Below are 25,992 nucleotides of genomic sequence, written 5' to 3' on the forward strand. Positions count from 1 at the left end.
GTATATGAAACATAATGGCATTCTGTGTTTAGATTTGGGTCCCATCCCCAAGATAGTTCATTATGTTATGCAAATATTCCAAAATACGGAATAATCCGATATCCCAAATACCACTGGTCCCAAGCATTTTGGATATGGGAGCTTCAACCTGTACCAGATTCTATCATGAAGTACGCAGCTGAATATTGTGGGCGCGGGTTGGGTATGAAATCCCGGCTGTCAGGATGCCGCTGGTCAGAAAACCTGTAGAATACAGGTAATAGATTTCCTTTCCTTGTTTGCCCCCCCCCCCCCCTATACGACACCCATAAGGTATTCATTTTCAAATTTAGTCCCATAAAGAAGCTCTCTCCCCTTTCCATTCTATATATATATATATATATATATATATATATATTATTTAAAATCAAATGTCTTGACTGACTCACTGACTCATTATTGCCCAGCCCATGCCCCTAGATCTAGAAACATGAAAATCGGGGAGTACATGACATAGGTACCTACTAAGCAGGGATTTTTTGAAATTTGACTCCTAAGGAAGTGAAAAGGTCCAAAATGTTACCTCCCCTTTACTACAGGGTGAGGGAATGGAATGTGACACAACACGAGTGAGGGAGGGGAATGTGTTACTACAGGGATGAGCAGGGATAATGTGTTACTCCAAAGGTGAGGGAGGGGAATATGTTACTCCAGAGGTGAGAGAGGGTATAATTTACTACAGGTGAGAGGGATGGTAATGTGTTACTACAGGTGTGAGGAAGGGCTTGTATTTCTACACAGGGGAGGGAGGGGAATGTTGAATGTGTTACAACACGGGCGAAGAAGTGAGCGAGATTAATGTGTTACTACAGAGGTGAGGGAGTGGAATGTGCTAGTACACAGGTTAGGAAGGTAATTGTCTTACTATAGCAGTGATGCATTACTATAGAGGTGAAGGATTAACGTGTTACTGGAGTGGTGACATGGAAACAGTAAATATCTAAGGTCTACCTGCTAGTTCTAGTGTAAAAGTTGCTCCAAATGAAACAAACACATCCCAGAAGTGGACTGGCTAACCCATTATATGCCATTGTGTGCATATAGGTGGTAGTGGTCATGGGAAGGGGAGGCATTCTATATACAGACCTACTGAAATAGAGAGGATACATAATGGGATGAATGAGTGGCACAGCAGCATAACAATACTAGTGAAGGCTGAGTGTCCTTAGCATCAGCATCAGCGGCGACGGCAATAGCATCCTCCCGTGGCCCGGCCCCTCTCTGCCATTGGCCGGCACCGTATGACTCCTCTCCTCGCTGCGCCTGTTACTAAGGCAGCATCTCTTCCCCCTGCCCGCTACTATGAGAAGAAGAAGCCGCCGCCGCCGTGTGATGTGAGAGCAGCTGCTGGGTGCTCGGTACGCCGAGGTCAGCCCGCCCCTCCCCGACTCCCCGCTATTGTCCCGGGGATGGGCGCCTCACCTGCCCACACAGCGTGGCCCTGGCTACCTACTCTGCTACTCCACAGCCCTGGTGTAATGCTGCCTCCCAAATAGCCCGCTCCCGCCGCCAGCAGCAGCAGCAGCCCCGCACTGGTACCTCCGGGTGTGTATGTGACGGCGTCATCCCCATGTAGCTGCTGCAGCTATCCCCCACCCAGAGCCACCGTGATGGCTGAGACTGGCATCCAGAGACGGAAACCGAAGCTGCTAGGATTTTGTATCAAAACCTGTTTCTTGCAGTTTTTTGTGGTTTCGGTATTTGGGGAAGAGAAGACCTTCTTTGTGGAGGTAGGTCAGGCACATCTGTCTGTGTACACTGCCCCCCTCTCTATTCATACACTTATATATAGTATATTGTACTGCTGACTTATGTGATGGGAACAGCCAGGGCTGTACTGGAGGGAATAGCATACATTACTCTGCATTGTAGGGCAGCATGTACATGTTATAGGCACATAACATGATCCTGTCAGGCATGACAACAATCTGCCTTGTATGCATTAGCATTGGACATGTATATTATTAATGCATACATCATATAATGCTGTGCTTGGTATATGTGTATTGTGTATATATAATGTATACATCAGATATAGCTATGCTTGGTGTATATATATATATATATATATATATATATATATGTTTCTATGCTTGGTGTATGTACAGTATGTATATATATATATATATATATATATATATATATATATATAATCATGCATCGGATATTGCTATGCTTGATATATGTTTGTATACTGTAGATAGAGCTAAATTTGTGTATATATAATGAATGTTTTGTCTCCAGTGCTCAGCCGGCCTGCTGTGTGTGTCATACAGTACACAGTGATACTGTTGTTTTTTTTCTAGCTACCTAGAGATTGATTGGCTAAGCATTTCTAGGGTGTATTGTGTGTGTACTGTATATAGGGCACCTTATACTGTGCATAGAGCAGGAATATAGTTATTTATGCAGATATTGTGAGTCTGTGGCCTAAAGAGCTTGCAGTTAATGGTGTAGGCAGCAGATGTGAAACCGCAAGAACAAAAATGAACACACTTTAATAAACAGGATCCTTTCCTGAGAAAAGCCACTTTTTAAATTAATTGCATGTTATGTATTATACGGTATATTTGTGATATAAAATCAGTATCGCATAACCTAATAGAAGTTTGAGGTGTTTCATGAGAAGGGAATATTACATTACATTCAAAATGTGTATTTTTTAATTAAATGAATATACATTGTTGCAACCAGAAAGTGTAAAACATTAGTGAAAAGTAAACACATGAATCAACTATATTACAGGAGCCTGGCAAAGCAGATTATTACCATTTGTCAAAACAGCACAAGAGTGTTTTGTACAGAATGGGTGAATTACTATGTAAGACATGACAAATAAACTAAAGGTCCGAAACCAAATCTAGGTTTTCTGTTGTGATTATTACAGATCCTCTGTCTCTAATATAATAATATGTAAAAGAACATATAGATAGCTAGTTAATGTTATTTCTATTACTATGTAGTGTAGCATATGCATCTGCATAGTGTTTAGCAATATTTAAGTCAGCTTTAGTCAAACCACTAACTCTATGACATTCAGTAGGTACATTTTAAGAAATAAAATTTGCATGAACAGGATCCCATGTTGTCTCACCCAGAGTGATTTTATATCAGAACAAGGAATAGAGAATGGTCTGATTTGTGTCCTTCTAGAACCCCTCTGATATTTTAGAAGGCTTAATCTTTTTTAGAATAATGACAAATATTGGAGTAATTTCAGGACAGATTGCAGTTTAAAAAAAATGCATGATAGACCTATGGAATTCAGAGACAGGTTTTCCAAAAATAGATATTTAAACAGACGATGTATAAATAGATAGGAGCAGGACCAAGGAAGGAGGAGGTGATCCGATTGGCTGGGGCCAGCAATAGTCATACCTCAGCATCCTTTGTTGCTAGACAAGCATTCTGTGTTGGTGGAGATCTGTTCTAACAAGTCATTGTTATTAGGCAAGATAAATCTGAACATTCACACTGTTTAACATGTCCTTATATTAAAACTTATTTTTTTTTAGAAATGGTAGTAATGTTAAAATGTATTTAAGTGTAGATCAAACTAAACTAAATGGAGATTATATCACATTCATAAGCAGGACACATTAAATTATGATATTTAATTCTCCTTAGCAAGGATATTTAAAAGTGTGTGTGTGTATGCATATTTTTGTTAACAACCATAGATAACAATATAATGGTGCCAATTGTGACAAAATAATAATGAAATATGTTTATTGACAACATGAGGCAATTATTATATTAATAAATAAATGAGTTGCCATGTTAGGTACTTCAAGATGGGCAATGTAAAGCTAGTGAGTTTTGGGTGTGGTATGTTAGGTTGACAGCAAATATGCATAGCGACATCTCCAGCGTCGTCTTCTAGGAACCATGTGGCCAGCACTTCCGGTGGAGACGCCAAACGAAGCGGGTGTTCCGGTGAGTACTTTATCCCTATCCCTAATCCCTAGCCCTCTTCCTAGTGCCTAACCCTAAACTCCCCCCCCTCAGACAACCTCACCCTAACCTCCTGCCGCAGCCTAATCCAAACCTTCCCGGCAGCACCTAACCCTAACTTTCTGCATTCTGTGAATGTCGATATTTCAGATGTCTATACTGTGAACATGTTGACATTCTGAGGATGTGGACATGTTGAACCATGTCGACTGTTTAATGTCGACTGTTCGTCACCATTATGAATGTCGACACGGTAACTGTCGACCATGTGTCCATATCCCTTGTTTTTAGTATCATATTCTGTTACCTATATATGTCGGTACTCTCTTAAAGTTACAAGTTGATTTAAGATTTGCTGTATGGTAGCTTCCACACTCTGGATAAGTGTACAGTTACTTATACCCCTTTTCTACTGGACCAAAATACCCGGGTTATTGCTGTGTCAACCCGGGTAGTGCCTCAGTGGAAAAGGCTCCTAGGAAAAATTCCTGGGTCTTCCCAGGTATCGAGCAGGGCTTTTAGCGGGTAAAACCCTGGTCATGCTCAGTGGAAACAGGTTACCCAGGTCTTCCGACCCAAGAAGCGTTTTCAGCATGCTGATTGGGTAGTATTCGGAACCTGTCTGTGTGATGGGGAGGCTGTAATCTCTCCCTGCCTGTCTCCCTGGTGTCAGCTGTAACATTACAGCCTCCCGAAAGGACATCCCCATCCCCGGGAAGGACCCCCTCCCCTGGTCTTTCGTTCAGGGGAGAGTTGGAGTTTGTTGCGCTTGGTGCTGACATAATTTCCTAGCACTCGCACTGCACTCGTGTGCAGTGTGAATGGCGTCAACCCGTGATATTCCCGGGTCGGCGACGCAGTGGAAATGGTGTAAATCTGGTCCCAAAATAAGGCTATTTTGGAGCAGGTCCATCAAATGTGAAGGACAGTTTCCCTCTAGCCATACTCCTGTCAACAGTTCTCGTTGTTGGGAACATTTTGCATAACTAGGTAAAGTTCCAATGTTAATATATTTTACAACTATCAGCCATAACATTAAAAACACTGACAGGTGACGAGAATACTGTAACAATGATTATATTGTTACAATGGCACCTCTCAAGGGTGGAATCTATTAGGCAGTAAGTGAATACAAAGTTCTTAAAGTTGATATGTTGGAAGCAGGTAAAATGGGTAAGCTTAAGGATCTGAGCGGCTTTCACAAGGGCCAAATTGTGATGGCTAAACGACTGGGTCATAGTATCTCCAAAACAGCAGGTTTTGTGGACTGTTACCGGTATGTAGTGGTTAGTACTTACCAAAAGTGGTCAAAGGAAGGATAACCAGTGAACCGGCGACAATGTCATGGGCGCCCAAGTTTCATTGATGCGCATGGTGAGCGATGGCTAGCATGTCTGGTTCGATCCCAAAGAAGAGCTACTGTAGCACAAATTGCTGAAAAAGATCATTTTGGTTATGATATAAAGGTATCAGAACACACTGTACATCGCAGCTTACTGCATATGAGGATGCGCAGCCACAGACCTGTCAGAGTGCTTATGGTGACCTCTGTCCAATGCCGAAAGTGCCTACAATGGGCATGTGAACGTCAGAACTGGACCATGGAGCAGTGGAATAAGGTGGCATGGTCAGATGAATCAGATTTCTTTTACATCATGTGGACGGACGAGGTGTGTGCCAATTACCTGGGGAAGAGATGGCACCAGGATGCAATATGGGAAAAAGGCAAGCCAATGGAGACAGTGTGATGATCAGGGCTATGTTTTGCTGGGAAAGCTTGGGTCCTGGCATTCATATGGATGTTTCATTGAAACATATCACCTACCTAAAAATTGTTGCAGACCAAGTACACCCCTTCATGGCATTAATATTCCATGATAGCAGTGGCCTCTTTCAGAAGGACAGTGTGTCCTGCCACACTGCAAAAATTGTTCAGGTATGGTTTAAGGAACATGACTGCCAAAATTCTCATATCTCAGTCTGATCGAGCATCTGTGGGATGTTCTGGAAAACCAAGTCCGAGCCATGGAAATCCCACCTCACAACTTACAGGACTTTAAGGATTTGCTGCTAATACCTTGGTGCCAGATACCATAGGACACCTTCAAAGGTCTTGTGGAGTCAATGCCTCGATGGATCAGAGCTGTTTGGCGGTACGAGGAAGACCTACACAATATTAGGCTGATGGTTTTAATGTTATGACTGATTGGTGTATATGCTGTCTCTTTATTAGAGAGGCTATAGAGATATAGGATCTCTAATCTCTTTTCTATTCATCCTCCTCAGTTGGTGGGCCAAGATCTGACTCCCTTTATAAGTCATGTCTATGGTGGAACTCAGGTATATCTTAGAGCATAGTGTAGATCATAGAGATTATACCTTGCCCAATGGGGGATCGTAGACTTTGCCTTTCAAACAGAGTAGGCAGATGGAACATTTCTTGCATCAGGAGAGAGTGGGCAAAGTGCCATACTTTGATCAGGGGTTTAGAGAGGCCAGGCAGGCCTGGGTGAAGGGGAGCATGGCCTAATCACGGGAGGCGTGTCCACGCTCCCGTTGGATTAAAAAAAATAAAATAAATGTGCGCGCTGAGGAGGGGCACTGTGAGCCCCTCAGCCCAGTGCAAAGCCAAGGGGGGGCGCGAGCAGTGTGATCACTCCCTCTCACAGGCATAGGAGACTGCTGTGGCTGCTGCTCAGCACCCGCGAGCAGTCTCCCACTGCAGCCCAGCAGGGGAGGGGGTGCCGCCAGACTGGGGGCCCCCGCCAGGCCCCTCCAGCAGCCCGGACCCGGGTAATTAGTACCCGCTCCCCCCCTCCACTCAATGCCCCTGACTTTGTTACCCATGCTGAACCATCGCTTTGTAATAGCTAATTATTGCCCCAGAGGAAAAAGGGGGTTATCCCAGATGGATGTGATTGGGGAGGTTGCGGATGAAAGGCAAAATTTAGGTGAGCATATGTCCCACACTTTCAATAAATACTGAAGAATTGGCAGAAACTTAATGTTAAGATACTATATGAAATGTGACAATTCCCGACAGGGAGGAGATGCAAGTGAGATTTAAAGACTTCTAGGGGTATATTTACTAATTTGTGGGTATTTAGAAGTGGAGTTGTTGTCCATAGCAACCAATTAGATTCTATCTTCTAGAAGGTGCTAGATAAATGATAAGTAGAATCTGATTGGTTGCTATGGGCAACAACTCCATTTCTAAAAACCCGCACTTTAGTAAATATACCCCTTAGTCTCTATGTCTAACCAGGAGGTAGTACCAAACAGAGCAAAAGTTGCTGCAATTCGCACAAGTGGGCAGCCCAATTATAAAGTTTGGCATCTGGGAACCCACTATCTCCTGTAAGAATTGATTTCTTTAGAATTGATTGTCTGACTCTCGGGCCTTTCCATTGCATACAAATTAGAAAAGGTCTTCTGTATCTCCAAAAATGCTGAGGATGGCACCACTTCTGAAAGGGCCTGATCTATGTGGAGTTTGTATCCTCTCTCCATGTTTGCATGGGTTTCTTCCGGGTGTTCCAGTTTTGTTCCACACTTCAAAATATACTGGTTATTTATTGTAATTGGTTAGGCATCAACTGGGGGTAGGAACAATGAGAAGGAGGGATGAGGAGAAGGATTAATGATGAGAAGGAGGGATGAGAAGGAGGAATGATAAGAAGGAGGGACGAGGAGAAGGAATGATTAGAAGAAGGAGGATAAATGATGAGAAGGAGGAATGATGATGAGGAGGAGGAGGAGGAGGAGGAGGAGGAGGAGGAGGAATTATGCGGAGGAATGAGATGGAGGGGCTCTACTGTAGCGTAACATGTATAATGGGCTCTACAGTAGTGTAATGTGTATAAGAGGCTCTACTGTGGTGTAACGTGTATTAGGGGCTGTACTATGGCGGAACGTGTATAAGGGGATCTACTGTGGTGTAAAGTGTATAAGGGGCTCTACTGTGGCGTAACATGTATAAGGAGTACTATTGTGTGGCATAATGTGTAAGGGGATTACTGTGTGGCATAATGTGTTATAAGGGACATTACTTAGCTTTGCATAATGTGTAAGGGGCATTACTGTGTCAAGCAACCACACCCCCTTTTCAGAAGAATGCCCTCTTTGGGTTTTTTTGGGTTGGAGGGGAGGGGGCAAATTACTGCCTTGTCCCAGGTCACAAAAATCCTAGCTTTGGCTCTGCTTAAAGTATGAGTGTGGCAATATATTTATTACATATTCCAATGGGACAGTCAGTGTTTTTATTTATTACTGTACATGTAAGAATTGTACCTTAGTTTTAATGCACTGTTTTACTAAAAGTATACCGTATGTGAGGCTTAAATTCTGCCACCTCTGAGTATGTGTAAAAATAAAGTCTGTTTGAAGGTAGAAAATGCTCTTACCAAATTACTCTCTAAACAAGATATGTCCAAATAAATAAGCCTTTTTTCACCTCTTGAATCTCATTTCAATAATCTCATGCCTGAAAAAAAATATTTTTTTCCATGTGGGATTAAAATAAGGAACTCCCTGGCCTCACATCAAAACTTGCAAAGTTTTCATCCACGTAGAGATGCCACCAACTTAATGGACATATCTGCTCACACATGTAACAATTGTCATTTGTGATGTGGGTCTTCATTTTTTGGCACTTTTGTAAATGACCTTTACTTAAGCTGGGAACACACAGGATGACGGATCGGCAATATGGCTGATCCGCCGTCCTATCTGATAGCTGGTAAGTGCATACACACTTACCAATTGTCAGCACTTAACATGTGCCCGTCATGTTGAGCTGTCAGTCACCGGCAGCCTCTGCAGCAAGTGTACGGGCGGCTGACTGCCTGTACACACAGCACGATGTGCCGATATATCTGCAGATATTGGGCATTGGCTGTGCTACACAGCCGATGCGATATGTCTGTGAACAACATCGTTCACAGACATATCATCTATACACAGTAGCTGATGCACACACGATATATCGACCGTTCAATTGAACGGCCGAAATATCGGCCAGTGTGTATGTACCCAGCACTTCTACAAGTTGAAGGGTTAATTGAAAGCATGAAGATAAAGCAGAAAATCAGGCTGGAGCTCATTTTAAATGTGTTTTTACTAGATTTGTAAAATTGATATGCTAAATTCTGGAAAAATGGCTAAAATGATGTGATTGCATGTTAGCCCCACCATACGGACCACAATATCTCCCCATCCTGACCAATTCACTTGCAAGTGGGCAGGGTGAAGGAGATCCGGACACTCTTCCGGGAGAGTAGGCAACTATGAAATATTCTGGATGAAAAAGTCCCATACCTGTACATATTGGGGCATATTCTGAGTTGGGAGCAAATGAAAAAAAGCAAGTAACTTTCCACCTTGGTAAAACCATGCAGATATAAAATGTGCCTGAGAGATTTAGATTTGAGAGGTGCATGGCCTGCATGGAAAAAATAAAAAGTATTGCAGCCCCTGCATTGCAAATGGTTTGTCCAGGTGCCAAGTAGCTTTTTTTTGCATTGCTCCCAACTCAAAATCAGTCCTATTATCCTCTTTACCACTGTCCTGATTTTACCAGCAGCAAGCACGTGATTCAATATCGACCGTCAAATTTCTACTCAGACCATATCGATTCAAATCATGTAACCATATCTTCTGCAGCTGTCAGGGAAAGTTCACTAGTAATCACATGAAAATCAAGTTGTATATTTTTTTTTTTTTTCTGGAGATAAAATTTCCAAACAATAATAAGATAACATCACCAATCAATAATGACATCATCCTGAGCTTTCTCCATCATCAAATTGTAAAGTCATTTACCAGAAAAAATGACTGTTGACTAATGGACTAGATACATTTAATGCAAACATTATATGGCCTGTGTGCATTTGCCTGGTAATACTCATTACAATATAATTACAACTTAACATATGGTATAGATCAGTCTTTTCAGACACTTGGGGTTACTCAAAAAGTAAAATAGTGCAAATGTACTGAAACCCATGGCAAGCAATCATTACTAATATTGAGTAAGCAAATGTGTAAAGCGCTGCGGAATATGTGTGCGCTACATAAATAACTGTTAATAAATAAAATAAATAAATGTGTTTGGTTAGTGGGGTCTACTGTTCAAAGGGCCTGATTCAGTACCGATCGCATCTGCAATTGCAACTGCAATCGCCTACGAATTGCAGCTGCAAAAATATGCTAATGCTTGCCAAAGCACAGGCGGCATAGGGACGCTCACTGCTGATTTCTCATATACGTCCAACCTCGCTCTTCTGTGTATACATTGGTACCATTGATCCACATCGGAAAATCACACAGCATTTACATCAGGTCTGACCAGCCGCAGAAATGGCAAGTCTGGTCGAACACAGTTAGTACTCTAGCTGCGTAAGCAATCTTAGTGGCTAATTTATGCACGCCCATGAAACGGCGTTCAAGCGGACAGGCACGCCTACGTTTTTCTGACCACTCCCCTGTCACCGCCCCCAAAACGCTGACAGCTTGTCACTCACTTTGCGTTGGATTCCTCTGTGCGTCCGTAATCACAATGCGATTGCAGCGCACACGCAGTGCAGCTTATACGCATGCGCAATGGCAAACAATCGCTCAATCTGCGTCCGTATTCGCACTTCTGAGCGGTACTGAATCAGGCCCAAAGACAAGATTTTTTCATTTCAAAAATGTTTTTTTTTTTAAATCAAGAAACATTACAATAGACGGCAAATATGCATTACAACTAGTCTGTGGATACAGTTTGGATGTAGAATTAGAATAAACAAAGGATAAGATAAGATAATACCACATATACAAGACTGCAAATTTACATTGTAAAATTTTGTGAAAGGAAGAGACAATTGCACAATGCATTTTTGTCAGCCTTCATAGCATTTGGTGCCATCAGATATACAGGCACGTAATTCCATCTTGTTACATCAGAATTATTCAATGGTATTTTAGGTAGTAATACATTAAAAAAACATAATTGGCTTTTATATCTTTTGTTTGTTTTATATTCCAATATAAAAATATTAAAATAAAATAGCGGTTTCAATCTAGATAAAAAGAAAGAAAAAGAAAGAAAAGGGGAAGGAAGGGTGAAGAAGGGGAGGAGAAAAGAGGGGGGAAATTAAGGGGGGTGAGGAGTGAGTTATGCACGCCCAGGCCCAATGCCACCACTAGTCTAGCGTAGGTATTTGGGGGTCTTGTAATGTATTTGTTTTTTTAAGATCAACACGCTAAGGGGTAAATTTACTAAAGTGAGAGTTTTTGGAAGTGAGTTTTAAAAGTGATGTTGCCCATAACAACCAATCAGATTATAGATATTATCTTCTAGAAGGTGCTAGTTAAATGTTAAGTAGAATCTGATCGGTTGCTATGGGCGACATCACTTTTAAAACTCACTTCTAAAAACTCTCACTTTTGTAAATTTACCCCTAAGTGTCAATATAACTTTCCCAAATTGAGAAAAAGTGCTCTGTTTTTTTTCTGTCTTATGAAGGGAGGATTCAACCTAATCCATTTTGAAAACGACAAACTAAATTGACAAGATTTTTTAAATTATTTTAAAGGTGATGTGCAATCAATTACCCAATATGCAAAGTTCTCAAAAGGGGTGGTAATGTGTACTGGGGTGAAGTCTATGGGTCTTCTACAAAATAAGAGATAATTTTTTATGGGGCAAGAGTCTATTCAGTTCGAGACTTGTGGTCACCCGGGAACAGCCCTACGGCAGCAGTTGAGACTTATTTCTGCCCACACCTCTGGAAGGTGCAATAATAAATAAAAATTAAACTGCCTTGGGACTGCTATGGGTCTCTAACTGAATAGATCCTGGCAATTTACCCAGAGAAGAGACTGCTAGACACAACCCACAGAAAACTTAATCTGCCCCATATAAAAAAAAAAGAAGCAAATATGAAATAAATATTTGAATGTATATGGTAATGAATATGTATGTAATATTGAGGATTAGCTGCATTGATGACCACTTATATAAATTTCAAATAAATAAGCTCATCTATTACACCTAGGCTAAATTAGACAAACACACTTTTAGATAAAGATAAATGTTTAGGTTGAAACCCAAAATGTTATTACCTTTTATTTATATGGCACCACAAAGTGCCTGTAGCGTCATACTGGGAAAATGACAATAAAACACATTACAATATAATACAATATATTCAAATAGACAGTACAGGAGATAAATCAAACAATGAGATCGCTATACAACTGATATATTATTATTAATATCCTTTATATGGCACTACACAGCATGTTACAAAGTACATAAACAGAAACAATATGAACAAAACAAGAAAAAAGTCACTTACAGTAAAGAATATAGGAGGACATGGACAAGGTTTATAAACTTTGCTGCGTCAGCAGTCATAATACTCAAATAAGGTTTGGTGGCATTGTAGGCAGTGGGTAGCAGATTAATGTATAAGTCAGGGGCAACATTTATTTGTGGAGCGAAGTGGACAAACGGGAATGTGAAGGGAGATGAGATCAGAAATGTAAATGGGAAAGGATTGGGTGAGGGCTTTGTAAGTTAGTGTAAGAAGAAGTTTGAATTTAGCTCTCATGGGGAAGGGGAGCCAGTATAGGGCTTGTAGGAGAGATAAGGCAGAAGTACGTTTTGAAAGGAAGATGACCTGGGGCCGCAGTATTGAGGACAGATTGGAGTGGAGAGAAGTGGGAGACAGGGAGGCCAGATAAGAGGAGGTTACAGTAGTCCAGTGGAGATGACCAGTGAGTGGATGAGGGTCTTAGTTGAGAAAGGGTGTGATCCTGGAGATATTTTTGAGATGGAAATGCAGGTCTGGGAATGGTACTGAATGTGTGGTTTGAAGGAGCGGGAGATGTCAAGAATAACTCATAAGCAGTGCACTTGCAGGCTAGAAAAGTTGGCAGTGCTGTCCAGTGGCATCACTGGGGTTGGTGTCACCCAGTGCACCAAATAGACTTTGTTCTTGCCGAAGGCACGTGCGCCCAAAATGGGTGGGGGCGGCTTTGCAGGGAAGGAACATGATCTTGCGGCACTCCCCTTTTTCATCACTCTAGGGGTGTGTCCAGCACTCCGGGAGATGTTGGGCTGCCCCCAAAGACATTCCCCACACTGCCAGCTCCTCCTCAGTGTCCGTGCACCAGGCGCTGCATGATAATGTCACAGTGCTGCACCCAGTGCCTGGTTACTGAGGAGGAGTTGGCATTTTGGTGTCACTCTTTTGTGACACCTGGTGCGGCCGCACCCTCTTAGTGATGGCACTGGTGCTGCCACTAGATAATGAAATTGTGTAAGGTAAGGTTGTTCGGGAGGGAGGCAAGATTATCAGTCTTATGCTGGGTACACACTGCACAATTAATGTCTCTCATACAGCCGGCAAACAATATGTTTAGTGCATCTGCCCGTGTGTACACACAATTTGTCTGTGAATGACATCTTCCACAGATATATCACATCGGTCGTGCAGCACAGCAGGTACGATAAATCTAGAACATATGTTATTCACATCTGCTTGTGTGTACACACGACTGACCCATATGATGGCCACAGGAACCATCGATAATGACATCACAGCTGGTTCTTGTGGCCAGACATATAGGCGCAGCTTATATCGGAGGGGGCTGCCAGAAAGTCAGTAAATATGGTCCCTATTGAGAATAATGGGGCCTGCTGTCTGCAGCATTAGTTTGCCCTACATAGGAGTTATCTCTGATAGCTCCTGCGTTAGGCATTACTTAAATTGCAATATACCTGAACCATAAGAAAACAGCAGTCTGTGCATGGTTTTAGCCTTTAGACCCCATAAACTCTATTAAGATTGTATAGAAAAAGGCTTTAGGTAGGACAATGGTTTTTATGTGAAAATAGACTCTTGAGCTTGATGTATAGTTACACATAAATACATTTGTATGATGTAAAGGTGAATCTTTATATCATGCATTTATGGATAGATTGAATACTTACTTAGAGCTGCACATATCTGTAAAGTCTTATTTGAAGCCAAGGTTAATGCTCAGAGCCATATCTAGTGCCAAAACTAATGGGAAATGTTGGTGCTACAGATGATGCTCAGACTAATATGCAGGGCAATTTCTGTGTCATTCATTTTATCTTATTTTTTTAATTTAAAAGTATATTTACTTTTTATTACTTACTGTACTGTATGTTCTCTTTCCTACTTATTTTTAGTTTTCTTTCAACTATACCCCCTTTCTTCTCTAAGAGATCAGGGGGAAGGTTTCCTTGTTACATATGAATACAATTAATAGCAGCTCCTACTGCTGATTGTATTGCCTGGCACAGTATGCTCCTTATCGTCTCAGGTTTTTCTTCTTCTTTCTGGAAGCATATTTACTGTGCCACATTAATCTTCGCTCAATAGCCGCACTGCATAGGGGAGGGGGGGGGGGGGTGTTCTGCACCCCCCAGCCAAGAGCAAGGGGTGCTCAGCAAATACCCCTCCCCCGCACAATTAGCAGCAACAGCCTCACTGGACCCTCTGCAGCCTGGCACACAGCAGAATGTGCTGGGCTGGAGAGAGAGGCTGTTGCCACTGACAGGTAAAAAGTGTTACGGGGAGTAGGGCATACTTACCTACTCTCCTGGAAATTGCGGGAGGCTCATGATTTCTCAAGTAGCCCCCCGCACCCCTGGAAGAGTAGGCTGATCTTCCACATGGGGAGATTTACGGGTCCGTATGGAGGGGGCAAGGCTAAAATAACATGAATCGCAACATTTAGCCCCGACTCGCGAGTCGCTGTCTTTTCCTGTAATGGGGCGGAGCCTAATGACATCTACAGTCCGGCCAACCCCCAATGATGTCAGCAGAATCTCCTCTCTATGTTCCTTTGTTATGGGTTTAAATAGGCAGGGAAGGCCTTCCAATTAGTTTTTATTTTCTACCTGTGTTCATGGAAACTGGTTCTGTATATTGTTTATTCTGTTGGAAACTGGTTCTGTATACTATATATTCAGTGATGACCTTGCCTTTCCTTATTGACTAAAAAGTTTTGCCTACCTTTGGAGCTGTTTCCTACTAGTTTGTCAATCTCCAAACTTTGATTAAGGACTGTATTTTGATTAATCTGCATATTGGCTAACTGTTACTCGCTCTGTTTATTTACTGGGCTATACTTATATGATTTACTCTGTTGACACTGAACATCTTGCCAGAAGACCTTTTGATTGTGAATTCTTAAGTATATGCATATTTAGTCTAGTTAGTATTCCTGCAGAACCACTTGTCAGCAGTTCTGATCAGAGCAGTAGCTAGACTTTTTGGTGCCCTGTGCCAGAAAGAGCATTGGCGCCCCCCTCATTTTTCAAAGGGACATAATGCACCAACAAAAAGGCCATGACTTCATGGGGAAGGGCCAGGGAAGAGGTAGGGGAGGCCAGGAGATGCTGGGGATGAAATAAGAGGAAGCTACAAGCAAGAATGTTAATAAACAGAAATTTGACAGGGCCAAACAGCGCCCCCTGACCTGTGGTGCCCTGTGCGATGGCACCGGCTGCACTACCCTAGCTACGGCCCTGGCTCTGATATTACTGTAGGTGCTTTATTATTACGTTTCTCTAGACTAGTTGCACTATTGAAGACCAATATTTGGTTCTGCTTTCATGTTATCTATTGTCATGTCAATAGCACATTAGCAGAGGTGTTGCATGTAACCATGGCGCTTGGAGCATGTGTGTGCTACGGCGCCCCCAAAGTGTGCCAGGGAGGGGTGTGTCCAGCTAGAGGAGGAAAATTAAAAGGAAATAAAAATAAATAAACATATGGGGCAGTATCGAACTGGGAGATGGAGGGCTAGATATATTCCAACCCTCTAAAGTAATCCCACTAAAAGAAAAATAAAACATATTAACATATTAGCCCCCACAGAAAAAAATAAAATACATTGACCCCCCGACAGGAAAGAAAAACAAACACATTGGCCCCCAGGTGCTGCAGGGTGTATCGGGCCGACACTAATTGCCTTACGGCCCACAATCGGCCCACCGGCCAATGTCATAGAGGCAACTACAGGGATTCTGGGTGGAAGTACCCGCTAGCAAGAGCAGATGACAGCTTCCTCACTGTGCCCCTACACATTACGGTATATATTATAGACCTGATTAGTGTTCTGAAGCTCTGACGGCATCTGAATACTGATAAGCATAAACAACTAGGTTGCTGTTCAAAAGATTTATCATATGCATGTGGTGTTATTTATAACACTGATAGCGGTTGCAGGAATATGTAAATGCTAATCTCATCTTTCCTTTTGTGCTGGATGAGGTGATGGAGTGTACGAGCAGTGAGATGCCCACTGTTAGGCTGCGTGGTCTGTGCATTTATGATGGAGATTGTAAACACACCAACATTGAAGCAACATTTGCGGTAGCCTAGGGTCTACTCTAGCTATTCTCTAATTTAACTACACATGGCCTCTTAGATTACCTGGGAGCAGGGCAGTTTCTAGGGTTTGAGGCTCCCAGTGCGAGCAGTCAAAATGCGCCCCCCCCCTCGAAGCAGTAATATTGTGGAGTGGGCGTGGCCTCATCGTGAGGGAGTGTGGTATCACAGTAAGGGAGTGTGATCTCGAAAGACCACAGAATGTCAGCCACTGTGACTACTAAGCCCAGGGGTGGCAAACCTGTCAGAGGTAAAGCTAAATAAAAGTCAGACAGTATGCGCGCGCCATAGGCGCGCGCTCAAAAAATGGGGTGGGGCCTAGCTGTCACAAGCCCACGCCGAATTTCTGTGTGCATGCCTTTGGTGTGACATTTGCAGAAGTATGACCTTGCATCACACTCGTTTTTAGTGCGTTGGGAGCGAATCCAGCACATTGAAAATACAAGCCAGATCCACATATAATACACTGCAACAAACCACTTCCACATAATATATTGGAAAAGTCAGAGGCACATAAACTACGTTTTAAAACCACATCCACCTCAAATACATTAAATCCAGAACCACATACAACACATTGAAAAAACAAGATTCACATAATACACACTTCATTCCAGCCCCCTCCCTTGCCATTCCATCCCGACAGGTCTTAGGCCCCCCCCCCACTGGCTCTCAGGCAAAAGTGCCCATTATGCAGTGCCCCCTGTAGTTGTCCCCATATGCAGTGTCCCCTGTATTTATGCCCCTTATGCAGTGCCCACAGTGGTAGTGCAACTTATGCAGAGCCCACAGTAGTGGTGCCCTTTATGCAGTGCACCCAGTAGTAGTGCCCCCAGGAGTGGTGCCCCCTGTAGTCATGCCCCCAACAGTAATGCCCCCAATAGTAATGGTCCCTGCTGTAGTGCCCCAGTAGTAGTGTCCCCAGTTGTATTGCCCGAAATATGAATGCCCCCTGTATTAGTGCCCCCAATAGTAATGCTCCCTCTGTAGTAGTGCCCAAAGTAGTAAAGCCCCAAGTAGTAGTGCCCCCAGTAGTAGTGCCCCTGGGCCCTGAGTAATGCCCCCAGTAGTGGCACCTCCTAAGCAATGCCCCCAGTAGAAGTGCCCCCCGAGTAATGTCCCCAGTAGTAGTGCCCTGGTGCCCCCAGTAGTGGTGTCTCCCCTAGCAGAAGTGCCCCCAGAGTATTGTCCAGGCTGCCTGCACATTAAAAAAAGCACTAATACTTACCTTCAGCCCCGCTCCGGCGTCCGCTCCGCTCGGCTGCTCCTTTGCACTATGGGAAAGACGTCATGACGTCCTCCCATAGTGCACACTGGGGGAGCCGGGAGCCGGAAGCCAGAGGCTCCGTCTCTCCGGCTGCTCTGCTCTGCCGGGCGCCCGCTGGTAACTGAATCTCAGCGGGCGCCCGGCAGTTAACAGGCTGTTTCTGCTGGGCGGGGCGCCCCGTGCAATTGCACGGGTCGCCTGCCCCTAGAAACGGCCCTGCCTGGGAGGTAACAGGGGGGTGGCTAAGCAGAAAGTCCAAAGATGCTGAACCACTAACACAGGAGGCCAAACTCAGACGGTGAAGCTGCACCTGTCATAGGTCTGGTGCAAGTGTCAGTGGTGCACCAATGGTGTGTCAGATGGTGTCTAATGACGCTCTGTGACGGGACTGCACCTTCCCAACACACTGCAAGTGGGCGTCTCAGTTTGTAGAAAATCTGCGTCCCACTCAGAATCAGCCCCTTTGTGAGGTTTATCCTGCTTAGCACATGCTAATGTATATATTCAATAAATTTGGCTCAGAGAACATTGTATAGCTGTTATTATATACAACACTACCATGGACAAATTGGACTGCCAGTGCACATCCCTTGAATATTTTTTTTATTTTTTTATATACACACATACACTGTGTATGGAAAACTTCAGTGTAGCTGTCTCACAACTTATATTTATGTATTTTATCTTACTTTTTATACATAACATATTCTGTGAGGCCTAGAGCTGAAAATCCCCTAATCGCTGAAGATAGAAAAATGTCTAAACTTCAAATGATATATGATCCTTGACATTAAAGTAGTAGACTTAATATGGATATGGGGTTTTTCTTGAAAAGTATTTTTTTGCTGAATTTGACATATTTATCAAGGAACTACATGAAACAGAAACAATTTAATAAAAAAAAAAACAGTAAAACTACATAACAAAATACAAGGCTCTAAAATAGTAGCTACACAGTATGCTGGTTTGAAGAACAAATTCACCACAACACCCAGTTTGTTAATGGGGATCTAACACCAATAAATCAACCTTTCTTATGTTTTAGCAGTGTACAAAGTTACCTGTTTATCAAGTTTGATACTTGGAGAAATGCTCCCTTTTTTACAGTTCAATGAAATATATAACAAGTTGTAGGTTTTGTGGAAGTAACTTTGTTCAGATCTGTTGTAATCTCCATGAGCTGTAACAGTCGCAGGGCCTGATTCAGCAAGGATCGCAGTTGGTAGTATGCACGCAATCGGCCGATCGTTACATTCTGTGCATGCATCGCAGTGCGCCTATTGGCCACTGCGACCGGGACTGCAGTGAATACGCAGACCCATCGCAGAGTGATTGACAGGAAGTGCCGTTTGTGGGTGGTGGCGGGAGGGTGGGCAGCGAAACGCAGGCGTTCCAGTGCATTTCAACACCCTAGCATGGGCATGCATATATTATCTACTGCGATGCCTTATGCAGCCTGAGGCCTGATAGCATGCGATGAAGTTAGCAATTTATGACTAAGGTCAGAGCTTGTGCAAGTGAGTGTGAGGCTGCGATTGTATAGATGTTTTCGCAGTCTTGCTAAACATTACGGGTGTGTGTAAGGTAAAGTGGGCGTCCTTATGTAGTGCTGCGGCGGCATAGCGATTGCAATGAATTTGCATTTGCAATTGTGTTCCATAATGAATCAGGCCCCCAGACCTCTCATTCTTTGCTCTTATTACCACTCGGCCTCTGCAATAGGCCGAGTGGGTGGTAATGCCAATTCCCTGTGAACCCCACTGAATTAAGTAGGAGGGAATGCAGTGTAGGACCATTAGATCTATCAGCAGATCCATCAAACAGGGAATTCATATGTCCACATACGTCTATCCTTAATGCGCTACTAGTCTTGACACACATAACGTGGGGAGCTCTGTGTGCTTCAGTAGCTTCGAGCGTCTTTCATGCGCCTTTTTACCTTCAGATGTGGCTTATTTACATAGTGAATAGCTAGCACAAGCAGTTTCGGCTGATTAAAATGATATGCAGCATGCCTATATTCTCTGTGCATCTGCGGGTGTATCTGCATGTGAAATGCTACGTTACAGTGTCAGCGACTGTAACACTGTAATGTAGCGTTTTGCATGCAGATACACCCGCAGACGCACAAAGAACATAGGCAAGCTGCATATCATTTTAATCAGCAGAAGCTGCTCTTGCTAGCCATTCGCATCACTGTATGTATAAGACGCATTTGAAGGCAAAAAGTTGCACAAAAAGACGATTGATTCTACCGAGTCACGTCACAGCATGGTAGAATTAGAAGGGCTGTTTAAAGCGCAAAGAGGCTAGATGTATGAGGACACATCTGTAGGTAGCACAATTTCATTTTTGATATTTTACCCAAATATAATGAAGTCTTTGATAGAGTTCCTTATTCTATATATTGCTTTCCTGTTATCATTACAGTCCTATTGCCATGTAATTGGCCTCAATATGCCAATGAGAGGGAAGAGACACTTCTAAAGTAACATTGTAGCAAAATAATAAAGTCACTGTAGCTGGAAAAAGGAAAGTAAATAATTTTTTTGCTTACTGTAGAAAAAAATAATGAAAACATTGTGTGCGTAAAAATGTAAGAAGTGTTTGCACTCACGTCAAATTGTCATCGTCTTATAATTATACATTGGTAGGACATATATATTGTTTACAGAGGATCATTACCCCAAATTCTAAATATCAATTACCCCTCCCCCCCTTTCTCACCATGGCTTTTAACTGGTAAAGGGAATTGGACAAAATATTGGATCTGCATCAAATCTTTTAAAAACAAATTTTAGCAATGCCCCCCACCCTGAGTCTAGCCCTCACGAATCCTGAAGCACATGTGGTATATCTGAATGTTACAGGCAGGTAGCATCTGGGAAATATACACAATATGTATACTGAAATATTTTGTTACATTTATTTAAAAAAAATAATATATATATATATATATATATATATATATATATATATATATAGGGAAAAACAGCGGCACTCTCAGGACTTGAAATATAAATGAGACTCACGACTCCCAGAGATCAGCGTCCAACGTTTCAGTCGGTGTGACTTTTATCAAGAACGGCAGTGAAGTGTAAAACATCTTACCTAAATACCCAGTGACATCCCATAATGTCCATGCCCATCTCATCTGTCGCGCGCCCGTGGAAACACGTGATAGGGGCGGGGCCGGCGCTACCATGATGACGCGGCCGTCTAGAGTTCCAGGCGCTGCATGTAGGTTGCCGTGGCAACCCGGCTAGTGGAGCTGTCGCGTGACTGTCGTGTAACGCGCCTTCATCAGACCTCTCCACGGGTTACCTTGGCAACCCTGGGGCGTCTGAGTACTGCGTGAGGTAAATAGAAGAAATGCAGGCTAGGTCAAACGATAGTATCTGGTGGAACTCTAGACGGCCGCGTCATCATGGTAGCGCCGGCCCCGCCCCTATCACGTGTTTCCACGGGCGCGCGACAGATGAGATGGGCATGGACATTATGGGATGTCACTGGGTATTTAGGTAAGATGTTTTACACTTCACTGCCGTTCTTGATAAAAGTCACACCGACTGAAACGTTGGACGCTGATCTCTGGGAGTCGTGAGCCTCATTTATATTTCAAGTCCTGAGAGTGCCGCTGTTTTTCCCTATATACTTGGTTCACACACCATTAGAGGGCACCCAGGCAGGTACTGACTACACTGTGGAGTGCCGGCGTTATTTCTATATATATATATATATATATATATATATATATATATACATACAGTGCATCTGGAAAGTATTCACAGCGCTTCGCTTTTTCCACATTTTGTTATGTTACAGCCTTATTCCAAAATGGATTAAATACATTTTTGTCCTCAAAATTCTACACACAATACCCCATAATGACAATATGTAAAAAGTTTTTGTGAGATTTTTGCAAAATTAATAAAAATAAAACTAAGAAATCACATGTACATAAGTATTCACAGCCTTTGCCATGAAGCTCAAAATTGAGCTCAGGTGGATCCTGTTTCCACTGATCATCCTTGAGATGTTCCTACAGCTTAATTGGAGTCCACCTGTTGTAAATTCAGTTGATTGGATATGATTTTGAAAGGCATACACCTGTCTATATAAGGTCCCATACTTGACAGTGCATGTCAGAGCCCAAACCAAGCATGAAGTGCAAGGAATTGCCTGAAGACCTCCGAAGCAGGATTGTATCAAGGCACAAATCTGGGGAAGGGTACAGAAAAATATCTGCTGCTTTGAAGGTCCCAATGAGCACAAGGCCTCCATCATCCGTAAATGGAAGAAGTTCAGAACCACCAGGACTCTTCCTAGAGTTGGCCGGCTGTTTAAACTGAGCGATCGGGGGAGAAGAGCCCTAGTCAGGGAGGTGACCAAGAACCCGATGGTCACTCTGTCAGAGCTACAGCATTCCTCTGTGGAAAGAGGAGAACCTTCCAGAAGGACAACGATCTCTGCAGCAATCCACCAATCAGGCCTGTACGGTAGAGTGGCCAGACGGAAGCCACTCTTTAGTAAAAAGCACATGGCAGCATGCCTGGAGTTTGCCAAAATGCACCTGAAGGACTCTCAGACCATGAGAGACAAAGATTGAACTCTGGCGTGAATGCCAGGTGTTATGTTTGGAGGAAACCAGGCACCGCTCATCACCAGGCCATTACCATCCACAGTGAAGCATGGTGGTGGCAGCATCATGCTGTGGTGATGTCTTTCAGCGGCAGGAACTGGGAGACTAGTCAGGATAGAGGGAAAGATGAATGCAGCAATGTACAGAGACATCCTGGATGAAAACCTGCTCCAGAGTGCTCTTGACCTCAGACTGGGGCGACGGTTCATCTTTCAGTAGGAAAACGAGCCTAAGCACACAGCTAAGATATCAAAGGTGTGGCTTTAGGACAACTCTGTGAATGTCCTTGAGTGGCCCAGCCAGAGCCCAGGCTTGAATCTGATTGAACATCTCTGGAGAGATCTGAAAATGGCTGTGCACCGACGCTTCCCATCCAACCTAATGGAGCATGAGAGGTGCTGCAAAGAGGAATGGGCGAAACTGCCCAAAGATAGGTGTGCCAAGCTTGTGGCATCATATTCAAAAAGACTTGAGGCTGTAATTGCTGCCAAAGGTGCATCAACAAAGTACTGAGCAAAGGCTGTGAATACTTATGTACATGTGATTTCTTAGGTTTTTTTTTTATTAAATTTGCAAAATCTCAAAAAACTTTTTACACGTTGTCATTATGGGGTATTGTGTGTAGAATTTTGAGGACAAAACTGAATTTATTCAATTTTGGAATAAGGCTGTAACATAACAAAATGTGGACAAAGTGAAGCGCTGTGAATACTTTCCGGATGCACTGTATATTCAAAATAATTTTGAGAATAATTTGACAGCGATATAATGGGACAGTCAGCATGTTTATATGTTTTAAATTTTAAGACATACTGAGATCCTCGCTAATTATGTTTAGCAAAAAACAGGATTCTTTCTAAAGTATTTTCTCACTGGCAGTTAGTATCTTTTTTTTACTTTTTATTTAGTAAGGACATAAATCACAGATTTCCATGAAAAAGTAAGTACAGCATATTACTTAAATAGTAAAAGCATTGAAACCTGGAGGGGTTTGTAGAGGGAGAAGGGGATAGAGGGGATGAGATCAGAATAGACACAAGGTGAAATAATAATAAATGAGGCAAGGGCAGTTCCATCAAAGTCAGGCCAGAGAGGTGGTTAAGGTGAGGAGGATAAGGTCTGGGCGTGGATAGGTTAATGCAGAGGAAGGGCAGTTTCAAGATTCTCTAAAGAGCTAAGGTGTCCAAATGAGAGTAAAAAGGTCTGGTCATGGTTGTGATAGGTAATCCATGCGCTCAGGGGGTGGGGACAACGTCAGGAAGTGCAGCACTGCCTGGAGAATCCTCAGAATGCATGGAGCAGCTGCACAGACTGCAGGATGGCTGTCTGGAGCACTCTGCAGTGATACTGGTTGCAGGGTGCCATTCCAGACACGCTAGCCAGAAGCAAGAGTGGGAGGGCAGCGCTGGTGCTGCCCGCAGAGCCCTGCGCTCTGTGTGAAGGCACAGCTAGCACACCTCTAGTAGTTACACCCCTGGATGCAGCTGGAAACTGCCATATTTACACTTTCATCCAAATGAGTATAGCCTGCAATTCCGTTATCATGCAGCCCAGCTACGCATCTTCAGTCACAAGTGGAGATACGTCTGAAACGCGTGCAACTCTGCATCTGCCTCTCTTGTGTCCACTTGGTTCCAGAGTATGCGCAGTGCAAAAACATGCAAAGGTCCGATTCAGAGGTGGACATGAATGCAAACATGACAGTGTTGTTTTCCACAGCACGACTGCGCCTTTACACTAATGCAGCGGCTGATGGGATTCATACAGAGACGCCCACCGGCTGCAGCACTAATCTGCCGCTTTGCGTATTAAGACGCACCATTGACCACGCATCGGTCACATCATCAAACATTGCACCAGCCCTATCAAGGCGCAGAATGTCCATCTGAACTGCCGCTGAAATCAGTGTAACTGCGGAGAAAGCCGTAGTCGCTGACCGCAACATTCCCGCATCTGGCTAGCCACCCCCCCTGTTACTACCCGGGAATGCCCTCGGAAATTGTCTCTCTCTGGGCCTGATTCAGAGCCGAACGCTCTGACCAGAGCGCTCGCTCTGAATCAGGGCCCTACTCCATGAAAATGGAGCGTCCTCCTGGACGCTCGCATAGCTGTGGGTGACCACCCACAGCTTATGCGAGCGTCCATGATGATGGTCGCGATGGTCAAGACCATCGCGACCATCGGGCTTGCGACGGAGACCCTGCGGTAGGGTCTCGCTGCCGCAAGCCCTGGAGTGATTTTGGCTCTATCAGAGCCAAAATCACTCCAACTGACATCACTACTGATGTCAGTGGGGCCGGCTACAGACGGTAGGCGTTCCCATGGGAACGCCTCCGTCTGGCAGCCACGCCTCCGGCACGCCCACCAAAGGGGGCGTGCTGTCAATCAACATCGACAGCACGCCCCCTTTGGTGCGAGACCCGGAGCGACGGAGAGCCCGTCGCTATCCGGGTCTCGTGCATGCGCACGACGGAGCTCCCTCCGTCGTGCGCATGCGCAGTGGGGCAACATCGACCCGCTTGCGAGCGTCCTGTGCTCGCGAGCAGGTCTGAATGACCCCCTCTGTGTCCAAATTTGTTTTGCAGTTTTCAGCGGTAACCATAGGGACGCATGTGCAGTGTGACTCAGATACATGCGGAGACTGAGACAATGGGCCTCTTATGTCCAACATCAACACTGCGTCCACCTCTGACCAAAATGCCTTTTCTTACAGCCACAAGAGATGACAATGTTTCCTCTGTGCGGTTCTTACACAAAGCTAGTTGTCACTGGATTTTCAGTTTAGCCTTCTGGCATAATTATACATAGTAATCATACCCGCCCCCATCTCCTCCTCTCTATTGTAACTCAGACAGTCTTTGTTCATATTAGAGATCTCCCATACCCCTTATTAATCTACTATTAATCCAATATTCTACATAATATATATACAAATTAAACTGCATCAGTCTCAATATGTGGGGGCTTGTACGTTATGCTGACAAGAACATCGCAGACAAGGTAGATGTACTAAGCTCTGAAAAGTAATAAATTGGATAGTGATTAACTACCAACCAATCAGCTCCTAATTGTCATTTATCAAACACAGCCTGTAACATGACAGATAGGAGCTGAGTGGCTGGTAGTTTATCACTCTCCAATTTATTACTTTTCAGAGCTTAGTACATCTCCCCCAATGTTCTTGTTGGCGTCACTAACCCTGCACCACCATGTCGACTCCACATGATTACAGTTATACTACCGACACAGTTAAAATGCTTTAATTAGAGATTTAACAGGCTCGAGATCGTGGTGCAGGCATGATGGTGCTAGCAAGAACAATGGGCCCGATTCAGAGTTGTACACTATTGGTGCCATAGATCTGCAGCTGAGGATTTGTGTAAATATGCTAATGGTCAGCTGCCAGGACTACATATACTGTAGGTATCACACTAGCTTTTGACCAATCATTGGAAACATAACCAGTTTAAATGAGACTAATAAAAATGTAAACAATAGTTGTGAGCTACACACAGCCATCTTGTCCAGCTATTTTATTAGTAATCATTTTGTCTGATTTTGTTTAGCCCAAAACCTCCGTCTACTACAATCGTATATTCGGTATGGGGTCAGTAGCATTATTATACAACATATCTACACCAGTTTGATCATTCGTATGCAGAGAAAATATTTAA

The 25,992-nt window shown here is 43.5% G+C and overlaps 1 protein-coding gene across 1 annotated transcript in view; it reads left to right on the plus strand.

The window, feature by feature from the left end:
* The first annotated feature begins 1,376 nt into the window (after positions 1 to 1,376).
* Positions 1,377 to 25,992, plus strand: part of MMP24 (matrix metallopeptidase 24) — a 166,742-nt gene continuing 142,126 nt past the window's right edge. Inside the window, exon 1 of the mRNA XM_088480820.1 lies at positions 1,377 to 1,769. Within this exon, the coding sequence (XP_088336946.1) occupies positions 1,650 to 1,769 (120 nt within the window). The 5' untranslated portion in view covers positions 1,377 to 1,649. The remainder of the gene's footprint in view (positions 1,770 to 25,992) is intronic.

The sequence above is a fragment of the Taudactylus pleione genome, unplaced genomic scaffold (genome assembly GCF_031769625.1).
Source record: "Taudactylus pleione unplaced genomic scaffold, aTauple2 ptg000256l, whole genome shotgun sequence".
Classification (NCBI taxonomy): Eukaryota; Metazoa; Chordata; class Amphibia; order Anura; family Myobatrachidae; genus Taudactylus; species Taudactylus pleione.